Genomic DNA, 19,412 nt, shown 5'->3' with positions numbered 1-19,412 from the left:
TTACCGTGTCCATTGGAGGAATATTTTACAGGGATCTGTTTTGGGGTACGGTGTACATTCACTGGAAGTATTGTGTGACATGTCCATTGGAGGAATATTTTACAGGGATCTGTTTTGGGGTACGGTGTACATTCACTGGCAGTATTGTGTGATGTGTCCATTGGAGGAATATTTTGGAGGTCTCTGTTTTGGGTAATGGTGTTGTGACGAGAGTCACTTTGGTTGGGGGGCCTGTGGAACCCAGCTTACCTTGGAGAGGTTGGGAAATCCCTGTCTCAGGTCCCTAGGCTCATCTTATGTGCAAGACACCCTGTGTCTATTAGGGACACAGGGTGGCCAAGGAAATGATGGACTTAATGGACACAGAATATGGTTTGGATTACTCAAATAAGACAGTAATATTTATCAGCAATATATCTCAAGAACTATGAAGATTTAATCCCACTTTACACTGTGAGACCTAGACTGATGTAGACCATTGCCATGAAGTCTGTAGTTGACCGACAGACTGATACTGGGGTCTCTTGCCATTATCTGTATAATAAGGTGTTCTGTTTTTATACTTAGGATAATGTGTAATTTTGTATTTTGTTTTAGCATTGTTGTCGGGCAGTCTTGTCATCCCAGCTGGTTTAAGTGCGCTGAGTTAATTAGCATGTGAATGATAACCTTGTCTAGATGGAATTAGCCATGAGTCAGCTGTACCTCGTTATCTAACCATGTGTGATATTTTAGGTAAATAAAGTATTCAGGTCATTGTTCATGAAGTGACTGACATACTTCTCTAATGTATAAAAATCTGTTTCTTGTTCAATAAAGAGTTAGTTTTCAGATAAATACCAGCTACGTTCAGGCTAGTTTTGTATGTAGGGCGTCTGGATTCTCTATCTATGTTCCAGACTGGAGGAAGCTGTATACTGACGGAAGACCACAAACACAATGTGGGTCGGCGGTCCTGTACACTGGTTGGCAGCGGCAGGATGCTTCCTGCAGTCTGGGACATCCAAACATCCACTGGGATCCAAGGTCCGGATAACAGAAGAAGAGAGGTACAGATATCAGCCGCCATGGAAGAGGAATTCGGTAGGAGGTTGCGAGACATGTGGATACAGCACAGGGGACCAGTGTCAGAGAATGTCCTGCTAGAATGGTATGATTTAATCCGCTTGGAACTGTGGAAGGAAACGCTATCCCGTGAGCAGCAACACCAGGGAAAAATCCTCCCCTCCATCCAGGAAAGGTACGGATTGTGGGTGCCGGTTTTGGGAGATAACCACACAAGGAATGGAAAGCTGAGTTAAGCAGGCTTGTCCAAGAGGAGATATGATTGGAAGATCTTATCAAGATCCTTGACTTTGACAAAGTGGTAATTCCGCGAAACATGTCGTCACGGCAAGTGGGCATTGTTTGCGAGTCAAGCTGGCTCTGAATTCCTGTTGCATCACATCCGGTAGTGACGTCCTTCCGGTTTCCGGCTGCATGCATCCATCCAGCTCCGCTGAGCTCTGCAGCACAGGAGGTAGAAGGAGGAAGTGTTAGTGCACACCGGCTGGTTCGGTGTGCTCCCCTCCCCTTGCTATACAATCAACCAGCTCAAGCTTTCTCCATCAGAGAGCGGACCCCATCCGGCGGCGATGCTTGGTGTACACCCCTCATCATTCAGGGACTTCACATACCGGTTTGGATTTTTATTCTCAACTATCAATTTTCAATAAACTATATTGGTTCATGTTGGCTGTGGTTCCCCTATATCCACTAGGGCTAGTGCTGATCTCCTTGTATCCTTTATTAGCAGCACCACAGGTGGAGTTATTATCAATCATCTATTGAGACTGCCACAGCTCCAGCGCTGGAATTTCTTTGGTTTAGTATCGTGTGACATGTCTATTGGAGAAATATTTTGGAGGACTCGGTTTTGGGGAATGGTATACATTCACTAGCAGTATTGTGTAACGTGTCCATTGGAGGAATATTTTGTAGGGATCTGTTTTGGGGAACTGTGTGTACATTCACTGGTAGTATCGTGTGACGCGTCTATAAGAGGAATATTTTGGAGGACTTTGTTTTAGGGAATGATGTGTAAATTTATTGGTAGCATTGTGTGATGTGTCCATTGGGAGGACTTAGCAGAAGCTCCATGAAGTTGCATGGAGTATGTAACCTGCTGGAGCTCTTCTTTAAAGGAGTTATGGAAGGTCATGTTACTTTCTCATCTCAGGCAGCACTTAAAATCGATGCTGAGGTAGTAAGAACAGCCTTTGTTACAGTAACGCTGTTTTGGTAATAGATAGTGATATTGTATGAAACCAGAAAATAGTTCTTTCCCAGACTCATGTATGAAACCAGAGAAGAGTCCTTCCCCTGACCCATGTTTGAAACAAGAGAAGAGTCCTTCCCTGGACCCATGTACAAAACCAGAGAAGAGTCCTTCCCCAGGCCCATGTATGAAACCAGAGAAGAGTCCTTCCCCAGGCCCATGTATGAAACCAGAGAAGAGTCTTTCCCCAAGCCCATGTATACAAAAACCAGAGAAGAGTCCTTCCCCGGACCCATGTATGAAACCAGAGAAGAGTCCTTCCCCAAGCCCATGTATAAAAAAAACAGAGAAGAGTCCTTCCCCAGGCCCATGTATGAAACCAGAGAAGAGTCCTTCCCCAGGCCCATGTATGAAACCAGAGAAGAGTCCTTCCCCAGGCCCATGTATGAAACCAGAGAAGAGTCCTTCCCCAGGCCCATGTATGAAACCTGAGAAGAGTCCTTCCCCGGACCCATGTATGAAACCAGAGAAGAGTCCTTCCCCAGGCCCATGTATGAAACCAGAGAAGAGTCCTTCCCTGGACCCATGTACAAAACCAGAGAAACATTCTTCCCCGGACCCATGTATGAAACCAGAGAAGAGTCCTTCCCCAGGCCCATGTATGAAACCAGAGAAGAGTCCTTCCCCGGACCCATGTATGAAACCAGGGAAGTGGCCTGCCATGTTCTCTGCCTTCCATGGAAATGACACCTGTCTGTTCATTACCTTCCCCTCCTCTCTGTGTACAAAATGATAGAATAAGGATGAGAACAAACTCTTCTATGACGGCTCCACACACAGAGAAGGCAGAAGATGACACATTGACTCATAATAAGCACTAATTTGCATAAGAAATTTAAAAAATGAAGGAAAATGATTGCAGTTAAAAAGCGGCTTCATTTCCATCCCGAATGGCTGCAGCTGTGCCATTAGTGAAGATGCCTTGTCATGGTTATTAGAAGGATACTGGAAGGGCGTTGATCTACGGAGAAATGGAAACTCTGATAAAACGTCATTTAGTATAGGGCTTGACAAATTTGCTTGAAATCTAGGAGCCAGTTTTTTTTCGCACTTTCCGAATGGCCGGCTTCTGTCAGACCGGCTGCCATACACACGGGCCGAATGGCGGCCAGTTTTTATTGAACCGGCTGATAATACCTGGCATTCGGCCCGTGTGTACTTGTACCGTGTGGCTTGATGGTGTGATGGGCAATGGCTCACTAGGGAAGGACAGTGCAGCAAGGTGGGGGGCGATAGGAGATCCAGTGATCCAGAAACTTTTGCCACCTTAGGCCCCTTTCATATGGGCACCTCCGCTAAGCGGAATCTGGTTTCCTGTAGGTGTGCTCTATACCGTGTATTGTACATTGCGTGGTGCTGGCAGCTGAACTCTATACCGTGTATAGTACATTGCGTGGTGCGGGCAGCTGTGCTCTATACCGTGTATTGTACATTGCGTGGTGCGGGCAGCTGTGCTCTATACCGTGTATTGTACATTGCGTGGTGCCGGCATCTGCACTCTATATCGTGTATTGTACATTGCGTGGTGCCGGCATCTGCACTCTATACCGTGTATTGTACATTGCGTGGTGCCAGCAGCTGTGCTCTATACTTTGTATTGTACATTGCGTGGTGCCAGCAGCTGTGCTCTATACCGTGTATTGTACATTGCGTGGTGCCGGCATCTGCACTCTATATCGTGTATTGTACATTGCGTGGTGCCGGCATCTGCACTCTATACCGTGTATTGTACATTGCGTGGTGCCAGCAGCTGTGCTCTATACCGTGTATTGTACATTGCGTGGTGCCAGCAGCTGTGCTCTATACCGTGTATTGTACATTGCGTGGTGCCAGCAGCTGTGCTCTATACCATGTATTGTACATTGCGTGGTGCCAGCAGCTGTGCTCTATACTGCGTGGTGCCAGCAGTTGTGCTCTATACCGTGTATAGTACATTGCACGGTGCCTGCAGCTGCGCTCTATACCGTGTATTGTACATTGCGTGGTGCCGGCATCTGCACTCTATATCGTGTATTGTACATTGCGTGGTGCCAGCAGCTGTGCTCTATACTGCGTGGTGCCAGCAGCTGTGCTCTATACCGTGTATAGTACATTGCACGGTGCCTGCAGCTGCGCTCTATACCGTGTATTGTACATTGCGCGGTGCCTGCAGCTGCGCTCTATACCGTGTATTGTACATTGCGCGGTGCCTGCAGCTGCGCTCTATACCGTGTATTGTACATTGCGTGGTGCCAGCAGCTGCGCTCTATACCGTGTATTGTACACTGCGTGGTGCCAGCAGCTGCGCTCTATACCGTGTATTGTACATTGCGCGGTGCCAGCAGCTGCGCTCTATACCGTGTATTGTACATTGCATGGTGCCAGCAGCTGCGCTCTATACCGTGTATTGTACATTGCATGGTGCCTAGCAGCTGCGCTCTATACCAGGTATTGTACACTGCGCGGTGCCTGCAGCTGCGCTCTATACCGTGTATTGTACATTGCGTGGTGCCGGCATCTGTTCTCTATACCGTGTATTGTACATTGCATGGTGCCGGCATCTGCGCTCTATACTGTGTATTGTACATTGCATGGTGCCAGCAGCTGCGCTCTATACCGTGTATTGTACATTGCGTGGTGCCGGCATCTGTTCTCTATACCGTGTATTGTACATTGCGTGGTGCCAGCATCTGTTCTCTATACCGTGTATTGTACATTGCGTGGTGCCGGCATCTGCACTCTATACCGTGTATTGTACATTGCGTGGTGCCAGCAGCTGCGCTCTATACCGTGTATTGTACATTGCGTGGTGCCGGCATCTAGACTCTATACCGTGTATTGTACATTGCGCGGTGCCGGCACCTGCACTCTATACCATGTAATTTACATTGCGTGGTGTCGGCAGCAGTGCTGTATACAGTTTGTTGTAGATTTTGAAGGTCAGTCACCACATGAACAATAAAACCAAATATTACACAAATCATCACACAATGGTTGGGATAATGAGGTAGAGCTGACACAAGGCTAATCCCATCATGTAGGAACCTCCAAGAGTTAGCCAACAGACAGAAACAATAAGAGACTCAATTAACAATGGGAATTCACACCTTGACAATGCTTTGGGATCCCAGACTTTCTGGCAACAGTCTACAACAGTCTGAGACAAAACTCATACAATGTTCCAGCAGTCTGAAAAGCTGGAATTAATTTAGCTACATAGATATCTTGAGGGATATTGTTGATAAATATTTCTGTCCCAAGTGAAGGAGCCTCTCCAACTCAGTCTGCAGGAGGGCCACCATATTCCCTCTCCAACCCAGTCTGCAAGAGGGCCACCATATTCCCTCTCCAACCCAGTCTGCAAGAGGGCCACCATATTCCCTCTGCAACCCAGTCTGCAGGAGGGCCACCATATTCCCTCTGCAACCCAGTCTGCAAGAGGGCCACCATATTCCCTCTCCAACCCAGTCTGCAAGAGGGCCACCATATTCCCTCTCCAACCCAGTCTGCAGGAGGGCCACCATATTCCCTCTCCAACCCAGTCTGCAAGAGGGCCACCATATTCCCTCTCCAACCCAGTCTGCAAGAGGGCCACCATATTCCCTCTCCAACCCAGTCTGCAAGAGGGCCACCATATTCCCTCTCCAACCCAGTCTGCAGGAGGCCCACCATATTCCCTCTCCAACCCAGTCTGCAGGAGGGCTACCATATTCCCTCTGCAACCCAGTCTGCAGGAGGGCCACCATATTCCCTCTCCAACCCAGTCTGCAGGAGGGCCACCATATTCCCTCTCCAACCCAGTCTGCAGGAGGGCCACCATATTCCCTCTCCAACCCAGTCTGCAGGAGGGCCACCATATTCCCTCTCCAACCCAGTCTGCAGGAGGGCCACCATATTCCCTCTCCAACCCAGTCTGAAGGAGGGCCACCATATTCCCTCTCCAACCCAGTCTGCAGGAGGGCCACCATATCCCTCTCCAACCCAGTCTGCAGGAGGGCCACCATATTCCCTCTCCAACCCAGTCTGCAGGAGGGCCACCATATTCCCTCTCCCACCCAGTCTGCAGGAGGACCACCATATTCCCTCTCCAACCAAGTCTGCAGGAGGGCCACCATATTCCTTCTCCAACCCAGTCTGCAGGAGGCCCACCATATTCCCTCTCCAACCCAGTCTGCAGGAGGCCCACCATATTCCCTCTCCAACCCAGTCTGCAAGAGGGCCACCATATTCCCTCTCCAACCCAGTCTACAGGAGGGTCACCATATTCCCTCTCCAACCCTGTCTGCAGGAGGGCCACCATATTCCCTCTCCAACCCAGTCTGCAGGAGGGCCACCACATTCCCTCTCAAACCCAATCTGCAGGAGGGCCACCATATTCCCTCTCCAACCCAGTCTGCAAGAGGGCCACCCTATTCCCTCTCCAACCCAGTCTGCAAGAGGGCCACCCTATTCCCTCTCCAACCCAATCTGCAAGAGGGCCACCATATTCCCTCTTCAACCCAGTCTGCATGAGGGCCACCATATTCCCTCTGCAACCCAGTCTGCAGGAGGGCCACCATATTCCCTCTGCAACCCAGTCTGCAGGAGGACCACCATATTCCCTCTCCAATCCAGTCTGCAGGAGGGCCACCATATTCCCTCTCCAACCCAGTCTGCAGAAGGGTCACCATATTCCCTCTCCAACCCAGTCTACAGGAGGGCCACCATATTCCCTCTCCAACCCAGTCTGCAGAAGGGCCACCATATTCCCTCTTCAACCCAGTCTACAGGAGGGCCACCATATTCCCTCTCCAAACCAGTCTGCAGGAGGGCCACCATATTCCCTCTCCAACCCAGTCTGCAGGAGGGCCACCATATTCCCTCTCCAACCCAGTCTGCAGGAGGGCCACCATATTCCCTCTCCCACCCAGTCTGCAGGAGGGCCACCATATTCCCTCTCCAACCCAGTCTGCAGAAAGGCCACCATATTCCCTCTCCAACCCAGTCTGCAGGAGGGCCTCCATATTCCCTCTCCAACCCAGTTTACAGGAGGGCCACCATATTCCCTCTCCAACCCAGTCTGCAGAAAGGCCACCATATTCCCTCTCCAACCCAGTCTGCAGGAGGGCCACCATATTCCCTCTCCAACCCAGTCTGCAGGAGGGCCACCATATTCCCTCTCCAACCCAGTCTGCAGGAGGGCCACCATATTCCCTCTCCCACCCAGTCTGCAGCAGGGTCACCATATTCCCTCTCCAACCCACTCTGCAGGAGGATCACCATATTCCCTCTCCAACCCAGTCTGCAGGAGGACCACCATATTCCCTCTCCAACCCAGTCTGCAGGAGGGCCACCATATTCCCTCTCCAACCCAGTCTGCAGGAGGGTCACCATATTCCCTCTCCAACCCAGTCTGCAGGAGGACCACCATATTCCCTCTCCAACCCAGTCTGCAGGAGGACCACCATATTCCCTCTCCAACCCAGTCTGCAGGAGGGTCACCATATTCCCTCTCCCACCCAGTCTGCAGGAGGGTCACCATATTCCCTCTCCAACCCAGTCTGCAGGAGGGTCACCATATTCCCTCTCCAACCCAGTCTGCAGGAGGGCCACCATATTCCCTCTCCAACCCAGTCTGCAGGAGGGTCACCATATTCCCTCTCCAACCCAGTCTGCAGGAGGACCACCATATTCCCTCTCCAACCCAGTCTGCAGGAGGGTCACCATATTCCCTCCCCAACCCAGTCTGCAGGAGGACCACCATATTCCCTCTCCAACCCAGTCTGCAGGAGGGTCACCATATTCCCTCTCCAACCCAGTCTGCAGGAGGACCACCATATTCCCTCTCCAACCCAGTCTGCAAGAGGACCACCATATTCCCTCTCCCACCCAGTCTGCAGGAGGACCACCATATTCCCTCTCCAACCCAATCTGCAGGAGGGTCACCATATTCCCTCTCCAACCCAGTCTGCAGGAGGACCACCATATTCCCTCTCCAACCCAGTCTGCAGGAGGGTCACCATATTCCCTCTCCCACCCAGTCTGCAGGAGGGTCACCATATTCCCTCTCCCACCCAGTCTGCAGGAGGACCACCATATTCCCTCTCCAACCCAGTCTGCAGGAGGGTCACCATATTCCCTCTCCAACCCAGTCTGCAGGAGGACCACCATATTCCCTCTCCAACCCAGTCTGCAAGAGGACCACCATATTCCCTCTCCCACCCAGTCTGCAGGAGGACCACCATATTCCCTCTCCAACCCAGTCTGCAGGAGGGCCACCATATTCCCTCTCCAACCCAGTCTGCAAGAGGACCACCATATTCCCTCTCCCACCCAGTCTGCAGGAGGACCACCATATCAGGGCCCTTTGGTTCCTCCTGTATTGAATTGTATTGTAATTTTACTGTCTGCCCTCATGTTGTAAAGCGCTGAGCAAACTGTTGGCGCTATAAATCCTGTATAAAAATAATAATCTGGGCTAGCGAGGTGCTGCACAACGACAATGGTGTCGCCTTCCTTTTCCCTTTCACCCCTCTTGTTGAATCAGCAGCTGACATATTTCTGAAACATGAAACCCAAAATCAAACATTTATCTTATTGCAGCTTACCAAGATGTGATGGCTGGCTGCGATAGTTTTCTTTTTAGGCTTTTTTCTGTTTTCATCTGGTGATCCTGCCAGTAAGTCTGCTGTTTTTCAACAGATCAAGCTCTCCAGCAGAATATATCAGTTTACAGGGATGGGACTAACCATTCAACAGTGACAGGGGTGCTTAAAATGATCGGCTTTTATTCATTATTGTAAAATCTTTATCCCAAAAGGAAAAAAAACTGTTTAGTAACTGATTATAAAGTGTGAGCTAGAATTTGGCTTCAAGTTGTTAGTGTATCTAAATCTGCTAGTCCATCTAACACTCCCCTCCCCCTAGACTGACAAGGCTGCTGTTCAAAGATGCCCCCTGTGCTCATTCCTCCAGAGTGGGGGCACGCTAATACAGGAGGTGCGTTACTGGCCAGATCACCCGGTGAAAACTGAGGGGAAAAGGCCTAAAAGAAAGAAAACAAATGCAGCCACCATGTCTAATGGTAAGCTGCAATATTTGACATTTCTGGTTTTGGGTTTCATACCAAAGGAAATTGAATATAAAAAGATGAAATGCCCTGAGAAAGGTTTGCTAACTCCTCTCTTTTCTCTCTTCTTCCAGTACATTGCCTTTGCCTCGCTCTTCTTCATTCTGGTCTCCATCACCACTTTCTGCCTGGAGACTCACGAGAGATTTAACCCTATCAAGAACAAAACGGAGATTGAAACCATCGGAAATGAGACCCATGAGCGCCACTACAGGGAGTCGGAGACAGAAGCCTTCCTGACCTACATCGAAGGGGTCTGCGTGGTCTGGTTTACATTCGAGTTTCTTATGAGGATTACTTTCTGCCCAAACAAGGTGGAATTTGTCAAAAATACTTTAAACATCATTGACTTTGTAGCCATTCTGCCTTTCTATCTGGAGGTTGGACTTAGTGGCCTGTCTTCCAAAGCTGCTAAGGATGTCTTGGGCTTCTTAAGAGTTGTTCGATTTGTGCGAATTCTTCGAATTTTCAAGCTGACCAGGCATTTTGTAGGCTTGAGGGTCCTAGGACATACCCTCCGTGCTAGCACAAATGAGTTCTTGCTGCTTATCATATTTCTGGCATTGGGAGTGTTAATCTTTGCTACAATGATCTATTATGCTGAGAGAATAGGTGCTAATCCGAATGATCCTAGTGCCAGCGAACACACACATTTCAAAAATATTCCCATTGGCTTCTGGTGGGCTGTCGTCACCATGACCACCCTTGGCTACGGAGACATGTATCCTCAGACGTGGTCAGGCATGCTTGTGGGAGCGCTGTGTGCTCTTGCTGGTGTGCTGACTATTGCAATGCCTGTACCCGTCATTGTGAACAATTTTGGAATGTATTATTCCTTAGCTATGGCTAAGCAGAAGCTACCAAAGAAAAAAAAGAAGCATATACCACGTCAACCCCATCCAGGATCCCCAAATTATTGTAAATCAGTTGTAAACTCTCCACATCACAGTACGCAGAGCGACACTTGCCCGCTCGCACAAGAAGAAATATTAGAAATGAACAGAGCAGGTAGGAAACCGCTTAGAGGAATGTCCATTTGATCATCATCATCCATTCCTTGTAGTGAATTATCTAGAAATGCTGAAGGCATGTATCCATTGATGGTGCCGTCCCACACATTGCAGGTTATGTGTGAGAGGAACACAAGATTTCTACGCTGAGTCAGTAGAAGTTGTAGGGTAGGTGACGCTTATTTTTCCTAGCTGGAAGGAGATACCCTGGAAGGAGACTCCATGGACTGAGACTGGGAGTTCACCTCCTCAACTATCAGAGGAGAAGATGGAAATGTTCAAAGCATGACCACAGTAGAGAAATGATAATTGCAGGTAGATGTGTAGCTTCATGTACTAAAGCAGAACAAGCCGCTCACTAGGAGCGCAATCTAGCTGTAATCTAGCAATGGTACTCTTTAGCATGTAAGGGCATCTCGTAGACTATATTCTGAGCGGAAATAGTATTTTTCAAGTGCCGGAATGTTCTGGCAAAGGTCATGACCACAGTAGGAGGACTCTTTCCTAATATAAAGGAAGGCAATAGCGGTGCAGCTGGAAGTTGTGCTCGCTGTATGACAATCTGATCCATGCCAGCAATATGCCCAGGAACAGCCAGTCTTCAGGAGTATGCATTGTGTGTCATGGCTAGTGGCCATTTCTCCAGTTGTCTCAGTTTTATGAGATGTTTTCAGTGGGGCTGTGATCTGATCATTTCCCCGTGCTCTACCTCTACCTGTGGAATATTTGCCTGGGTATATATGGAGAACATATGGAAACCAATACAGTCATGATGATGTATATGCAGACAGATGTAGGCTCTAGAGAAGTGCGTGTATATAGACAGATATAGATGTACGCAGACCAGACACGACTCGTAAAGTTAATTCTCTACAGTCGTTCACCAGCAAACGAGAATGAAAGAATGTGCAGGGAGTCAGCAGAATTCTTCTGTATAATTATCAAGACCTCTGGCAGCAAATTGCAATCAGTCATTGAGTTGTTCTCTCTTTTGTGTTTCCATATCATGCATGCTGACCCATAATGTGGGAACAACAAAGCCCGCCAGACTTTTCCTGCTAATGCTTCTCGCTCGCTGTCGGGGACATTTCCAAATGCAGAATTTGTAAATTGGATATTAATGGAGATCAATATCTGACGCTCACACAGACCCTTCTGGGAACGTTTAGTGAAACTTTGTTTTTCCCATATCAGAAATTCATCCCGTTATTCCGTCATGTAAAATCTGCGTCTATGATTTGTCATCTAGATAGAGTCACTTTACTCTAGGACAGAAAACCATTGTCAGCGCTATTGCATTAACTAGGTCGAGGATGAAAGGAAAACATCAGCTTAGATATGAAATGATAATCTTCCATATTCATTTCACACACCCTCCTGGAAAAGGCTCTAAAATAATGGGTGCTGGAGACTGGACCATGCAAAGTACAGGGAAAATAACCGGCAGCCCTTCACGGATCTTCATATCAAGTCCCAACGCTTTTATATAAGAATGATGACATCACAAAGAGAAGAGGGCAACGTTTCTCATTCCTGGCGATCTAAGGGGTCCTGCGCAGCTCTGAAATGTTTCCCTAATCTCTTCCCAATCATTCTTGAATAAAAAGCGTTCAGGCTTGATCTGAAGATCTGTGGGTTGCTGCCAAATATGTACACTTTATATTAGATGAGCATGCCAAATACATCATGACGATAAAGGAAGTGCCACATGCCCAATCCATGTTACTGATTCACATGAAATTACTGTGCCATACCAAGTGGGGGCGCCCACTGCACCATACCTGATGAAGGGGCACTCTGCACCATACCCGATGGGGGCGCCCATGACACCATACCCTTTGAAGGAGCCCAGTATGCCATACCTGGTGGGGGGGTATCCACCATACTAATCGGGGTTGCCCACTGCACCTCACTCAGTGATAGTACTCTCTTCACCATCCCGGGTGGGAGCTCCCACAGTCATCTCATTTCAGGGATGATACTATCAGAATAGGACCACCCGGGTCTTCTGATCTTCTCCTATGTACAAAGTGCCTGGAAAGTGGGACATTCCCACAGGGATAGGGCTCCGCAGTAAATGTTCATACTACGACACTTACATCTCTACATAGACCTAACATTGCCAATTCTATTATTATAAAAAAAGCAACATTTCCACTTCTTTTTTTGGGATGGGATTCTTAGAAACTCAATAAGCAGCCAAGCTCTTCCACTAGAGCGCTGGATCTGTCCTTGAGGGGTTCCAATAAACAAAGGTTAACATATTGGTGACCCCCAGACACAGTAACCCCCCTGACACATGTTTGAATCTCTAAACAGTGACCCCCTTACATGTGTGATATCCCAACACAACTGTGACCCCCCCTGACACAAGTGTGAACCCCCCGACACAAGTGTGAACCCCCCCGACACAAGTGTGAAACCCTCTGACATAAGTGTGAACCCCCCTGACACAAGTGTGAACCCCTGACACAAGTGTGACCCCCCCCGACACAAGTGTGAACCCCCCCGACTTAAGAGTGAACCCCCCTGACAGAAGTGTGAACCCCCTGACATAAGTGTCAAGCCCCCTGACACAAGTGTGAACCCCACATGACAAAAGTGTGAACCCCCCTGACACAAGTGTGAACCCCCCGACACAAGTGTGAACCCCCCCAACATAAGTGTGAACCCCTGACACAAGTGTGAACCCCACCTGACATAAGTGTGAACCTCCTGACACAAGTGTGAACCCCATGTGACACAAGTGTGAACCCCATGTGACACAAGTGTGAACCCCCCTGACACAAGTGTGAACCCCCCTGACACAAGTGTGAACCCCCTGACACAAGTGTGAACCCCTGACACAAGTGTGAACCCCCAACACAAGTGTGAACCCCCCTGACATAGGTGTGAACCCCCTGACACAAGTGTGAACCCCCGACACAAGTGTGAACCCCCCTGACATAGGTGTGAACCCCCTGACACAAGTGTGAACCCCCGACACAAGTGTGAACCCCCCCGACACAAGTGTGAACCCCCGACACAAGTGTGAACCCCCCTGACATAGGTGTGAACCCCCGACACAAGTGTGAACCCCCCTGACATAGGTGTGAACCCCCTGACACAAGTGTGAACCCCCGACACAAGTGTGAACCCCCCTAACACAAGTGTGGACCCCCCTGACACGAGTATGAACCCCCCTGACACTCACCCATCAGCCGCATGAGCAACATTACCGCCTGAAGTGATCATTCAATCTTCTATTTTATCATTCCATTGGTATTATTTCATATTTTAAAGCCCGAATTTGGGATGAATGGTCCTGAATTGTTTTCTGATCAAGTGAAGTGTTTAGTTAATGTTAACGTCGAGGTCCTGAAAAATGCCTTGGGTCATGTGACCTACCAGGTACGCCTTTAAATCCCATTCTAGTGACACGGCCGCTTGGCGACGATTACTCACTCCACGTGGCTGGAACACAAGTATTTCCGCAGCAGCCTTTTAGAATATTTCACGTGTTTTTTAACTCAAGCTGGAAACCCAGAAAATGTAAAATAGATTTGGCATTATAGGGAGTGCTGAGTATCAATGGTAACACCCAATGATACTGGTGAGCATACACGCTGTAGTGCAAAGACTAAAGGAGGCGTGTCTGTGATAACCAGGCAGTACAATGGCAATGCAGTGCAATGACCGGGCAGTGTGATGTGCAGGCAGTACAATGGCAATGCAGTGCAATGACCGGGCAGTGTGATGTGCAGGCAGTACAATGGCCATGCAGTGCAATGACCGGGCAGTGTGATGTGCAGGCAGTACAATGGCCAGGCAGTGCAATGACCGGGTAGTATGATATACAGGCAGTACGATGGCCAGGCAGTGCGATGACCGGGCAGTGTGATGTGCAGGCAGTACGATGACCGGGCAGTGTGATGTGCAGGCAGTGCGATTCCCGGACAGTGTGATGTGCAGGCAGTACGATGGCCATGCAATGCTATGACCGGGCAGTGTAATGTGCAGGCAGTACAATGGCTAGGCAGTGCGATGACCTGGCAGTACGATGACTGGCAGTTCGATGACCGGGGAGTGCGATGAATGGGCAGTGTGATGTGTAGGCAGTACAATGGTCAGGCAGTGCAATGACCTGGCAGTGCGATGACCGGGCAGTGTGATGTGCAGGCAGTAAAATGGCCATGCAGTGCGATGGCCAGGCAGTGTGATGTGCAGGCAGTACGATGACCGGGCAGTGTGATGTGCAGGCAGTAAAATGGCCATGCAGTGCGATGGCCAGGCAGTGTGATGTGCAGGCAGTACGATGACCGGGCAGTGTGATGTGCAGGCAGTACGATGGCCAGGCAGTGTGATGTGCAGGCAGTACGATGACCGGGCAGTGTGATGTGCAGGCAGTACGATGGCCAGGCAGTGTGATGTGCAGGCAGTGCGATGACCGGGCAGTGTGATGTGCAGGCAGTACGATGGCCAGGCAGTGCGATTCCCGGACAGTGTGATGTGCAGGCAGTACGATGGCCATGCAATGCTATGACCGGGCAGTGTAATGTGCAGGCAGTACAATGGCTAGGCAGTGCGATGACCTGGCAGTACGATGACTAGCAGTTCGATGACCGGGGAGTGCGATGAATGGGCAGTGTGATGTACAGGCAGTACAATGGTCAGGCAGTGCAATGACCTGGCAGTGCGATGACCGGGCAGTGGGATGGCCGGGCAGTGGGATGGCCGGGCAGTGCGATGACCTGGCAGTGCGATGACCAGGCAGTGAGAAGACTGGGCAGTACGATGACCAGGCAGTGCGATGTCCAGGCAGTGAGATGACCGGGCAGTGCGAGTTGCAGGCAGTACAATGGCCAGGCAGTATAATGGCCAGGCAGTATGATTACCATACAGTACGATGGCCAGGCAGTGCAATGGCCAAGCAGTAGGTTGACCAGGCAGTATGATGATCAGCCAGTGCAATGGCCAGGAAGTACGATGACCAGGCAGTGCAATGACCAGGCATTATGATGCAGAACATTATAGAACCTAGAAGAGGAGCTGCCGCCATGGAAATAATAAGCAGCTATCATACCCAAAGCTACTTGAGGGGAGAGGAGCAAGTCACAGAGATAGGTTTCCCGGAGAGACATTGCTCAAGAAATATGCTATATATTAAATGTGAAGCTAGAAATGGGCTTTAATAAATACATTCCTGTCTTTAGGCACTGCAAACCAACTAATCTCCCAAGCCTATGCTACTGTAGGGTTAGAGTTAGGGCTAGGTAAGGGTTAGGGCTAGGTTAGGGTTAATCTTAGGGTAAAGGTCATCTCTAAGGATCTGAGAGTCTTAATATCAGTGGAGTAAAGGAAAAAAGAAATCATGCAGTGCCATTGAAGATTTAGCTTGAGTTCTCTGGACCACTCGGGGTCATTTTTTGCCCTTTCTGGGCTGCCCTTCTCATTATCTCAACAAGGCAGAAATGGCCCTGATTCCTGTATTACAACAGACAGTCTACCAGAGGGAAGGAACAGGCAGATTCCAGAGGGGCCAGCACCTGTGTTACCCTATACTGTCTACCAGAGGGAAGGAACAGGCAGATTCCAGAGGGGCCAGCACCTGTGTTACCCTATACAGTCTACCAGAGGGAAGGAACAGGCAGAATCCACAGGGGCCAGCACCTGTGTTACCCTATACAGTCTACCAGAGGGAAGGAACAGGCAGAATCCAGAGGGGCCAGCACCTGTGTTACCCTATACAGTCTACCAGAGGGAAGGAACAGGCAGATTCCAGAGGGGCCAGCACCTGTGTTACCCTATACAGTCTACCAGAGGGAAGGAACAGGCAGATTCCAGAGGGGCCAGCACCTGTGTTACCCTATACAGTCTACCAGAGGGAAGGAACAGGCAGATTCCAGAGGGGCCAGCACCTGTGTTACCCTATACAGTCTACCAGAGGGAAGGAACAGGCAGATTCCAGAGGGGCCAGCACCTGTGTTACCCTATACAGTCTACCAGAGGGAAGGAACAGGCAGATTCCAGAGGGGCCAGCACCTGTGTTACCCTATACAGTCTACCAGAGGGAAGGAACAGGCAGAATCCAGAGGGGGCAGCACCTGTGTTACCCTATACAGTCTACCAGAGGGAAGGAACAGGCAGATTCCAGAGGGGCCAGCACCTGTGTTACCCTATACAGTCTACCAGGGGGAAGGAACAGGCAGATTCCAGAAGGGCCAGCACCTGTGTTACCCTATACAGTCTACCAGCGGGAAGGAACAGGCAGATTCCAGAGGGGCCAGCACCTGTGTTACCCTATACAGTCTACCAGAGGGAAGGAACAGGCAGATTCCAGAGGGGCCAGCACCTGTGTTACCCTATACAGTCTACCAGAGGGAAGGAACAGGCAGATTCCAGGGGGGCCAGCACCTGTGTTACCCTATACAGTCTACCAGAGGGAAGGAACAGGCAGATTCCAGAGGGGCCAGCACCTGTGTTACCCTATACAGTCTACCAGGGGGAAGGAACAGGCAGATTCCAGAGGGGCCAGCACCTGTGTTACCCTATACAGTCTACCAGAGGGAAGGAACAGGCAGAATCCAGAGGGGCCAGCACCTGTGTTACCCTATACAGTCTACCAGAGGGAAGGAACAGGCAGATTCCAGAGGGGCCAGCACCTGTGTTACCCTATACAGTCTACCAGAGGGAAGGAACAGGCAGATTCCAGGGGGGCCAGCACCTGTGTTACCCTATACAGTCTACCAGAGGGAAGGAACAGGCAGAATCCACAGGGGCCAGCACCTGTGTTACCCTATACAGTCTACCAGAGGGAAGGAACAGGCAGATTCCAGAGGGGCCAGCACCTGTGTTACCCTATACAGTCTACCAGAGGGAAGGAACAGGCAGATTCCAGAGGGGCCAGCACCTGTGTTACCCTATACAGTCTACCAGAGGGAAGGAACAGGCAGAATCCAGAGGGGCCAGCACCTGTGTTACCCTATACAGTCTACCAGAGGGAAGGAACAGGCAGAATCCAGAGGGGCCAGCACCTGTGTTACCCTATACAGTCTACCAGAGGGAAGGAACAGGCAGATTCCAGAGGGGCCAGCACCTGTGTTACCCTATACAGTCTACCAGAGGGAAGGAACAGGCAGAATCCAGAGGGGGCAGCACCTGTGTTACCCTATACAGTCTACCAGAGGGAAGGAACAGGCAGATTCCAGAGGGGCCAGCACCTGTGTTACCCTATACAGTCTACCATGGGGAAGGAACAGGCAGATTCCAGAGGGGCCAGCACCTGTGTTACCCTATACAGTCTACCAGCGGGAAGGAACAGGCAGATTCCAGAGGGGCCAGCACCTGTGTTACCCTATACAGTCTACCAGAGGGAAGGAACAGGCAGATTCCAGAGGGGCCAGCACCTGTGTTACCCTATACAGTCTACCAGAGGGAAGGAACAGGCAGATTCCAGAGGGGCCAGCACCTGTGTTACCCTATACAGTCTACCAGAGGGAAGGAACAGGCAGATTCCAGAGGGGCCAGCACCTGTGTTACCCTATACAGTCTACCAGAGGGAAGGAACAGGCAGAATCCAGAGGGGCCAGCACCTGTGTTACCCTATACAGTCTACCAGAGGGAAGGAACAGGCAGATTCCAGAGGGGCCAGCACCTGTGTTACCCTATACAGTCTACCAGAGGGAAGGAACAGGCAGATTCCAGAGGGGCCAGCACCTGTGTTACCCTATACAGTCTACCAGAGGGAAGGAACAGGCAGAATCTAGAGGGGCCAGCACCTGTGTTACCCTATACAGTCTACCAGAGGGAAGGAACAGGCAGATTCCAGAGGGGCCAGCACCTGTGTTACCCTATACTGTCTACCAGAGGGAAGGAACAGGCAGATTCCAGAGGGGCCAGCACCTGTGTTACCCTATACAGTCTACCAGAGGGAAGGAACAGGCAGAATCCAGAGGGGCCAGCACCTGTGTTACCCTATACAGTCTACCAGAGGGAAGGAACAGGTAGATTCCAGAGGGGCCAGCACCTGTGTTACCCTATACTGTCTACCAGAGGGAAGGAACAGGCAGATTCCAGAGGGGCCAGCACCTGTGTTACCCTATACAGTCTACCAGAGGGAAGGAACAGGCAGATTCCAGAGGGGCCAGCACCTGTGTTACCCTATACTGTCTACCAGAGGGAAGGTGAAGGCAGATTTAACCATTTCTTACCATGCTATGAATTAATTCAAGTAGTCATCTTCCTGCTTTGCTGGTTTTGTAAGGGTTAGTTTCAGGTTAGGGTAAGGGTTTGGAGGGGAGGAGGTTAGGTTACGAGTTAGGTTTAAAGTTCAGGTGAGGGTTCGGGTTAGGGTGAGGGAGGGGGGGGGGGGGTTAGGTTTTGGGTTAGGTTTCAGGTTTGGGTGAGGGTTCAGTTTGGGGGAGGGTTTTCCTAAAGTAATGACACTAAAGGTCTGCAAATTGTAAATATGGAGAAAAATACTTTTTTTGGAAAAGTTGATAAGAAAAGGCCAAGCTGGGAGAGGGCTGTATTCTAACAAATAATCATCTGCCCCATTATTGTGAATTTCTGATTCTCCCACTTTCATTCATTTAAAAAAAAAAAATCATGGGCAACGGTGATAAAATGGAGCCATCAAAAGTGGACAAAGAATTGACACGGTGAACTGGACCTTCAGAGATGCTTATATACAGTGTGCACTATGTAGGGGCCATATGGACTATGGCAGAAAAATAGGTGGCAGGTTAAAGAACCCAACTCCTAATAGATAATGTATCACCCAGAAAACTCCCATGTAAAGTGGGAGATGATCCAGATATGGAGGCCAAGCTCTGCTGTGCATTTTCCCTCCAGATATATTGTACATATAAAGACGTGGTGCAGGAATAGTGAACCTGTTGTATGGTGTGTGGTGGTAAATTGGTGAATTGGTTGTATGATGTGTGGTGTGAGATTAGTAAACAGGTTGTGTAACAGGATGTGTGATTGACTGAATGATCAGACAGAAGATAATCTGTGC

At 49.7% G+C, this 19,412-nt stretch overlaps 1 protein-coding gene across 4 annotated transcripts in view; it reads left to right on the top strand.

Moving 5' to 3' along the window:
- The window catches only part of KCNC1 (potassium voltage-gated channel subfamily C member 1), a 273,330-nt gene that overhangs the window by 212,322 nt on the left and 41,596 nt on the right, over positions 1 to 19,412 (top strand). For all 4 annotated transcript variants that reach the window (XM_082270332.1, XM_082270331.1, XM_082270330.1 and 1 more), the window contains exon 2: positions 9,479 to 10,412. In XM_082270332.1, the coding sequence (XP_082126458.1) occupies positions 9,479 to 10,412 (934 nt within the window). The remainder of the gene's footprint in view (positions 1 to 9,478; positions 10,413 to 19,412) is intronic.

The sequence above is a fragment of the Pelophylax lessonae genome (assembly GCF_965119305.1).
Source record: "Pelophylax lessonae genome assembly, chromosome: 10".
NCBI lineage: Eukaryota > Metazoa > Chordata > Amphibia > Anura > Ranidae > Pelophylax > Pelophylax lessonae.
The sequence above is the reverse complement of the archived record's forward strand: the minus strand, read 5'-3'. Positions and strand labels throughout refer to the sequence as shown.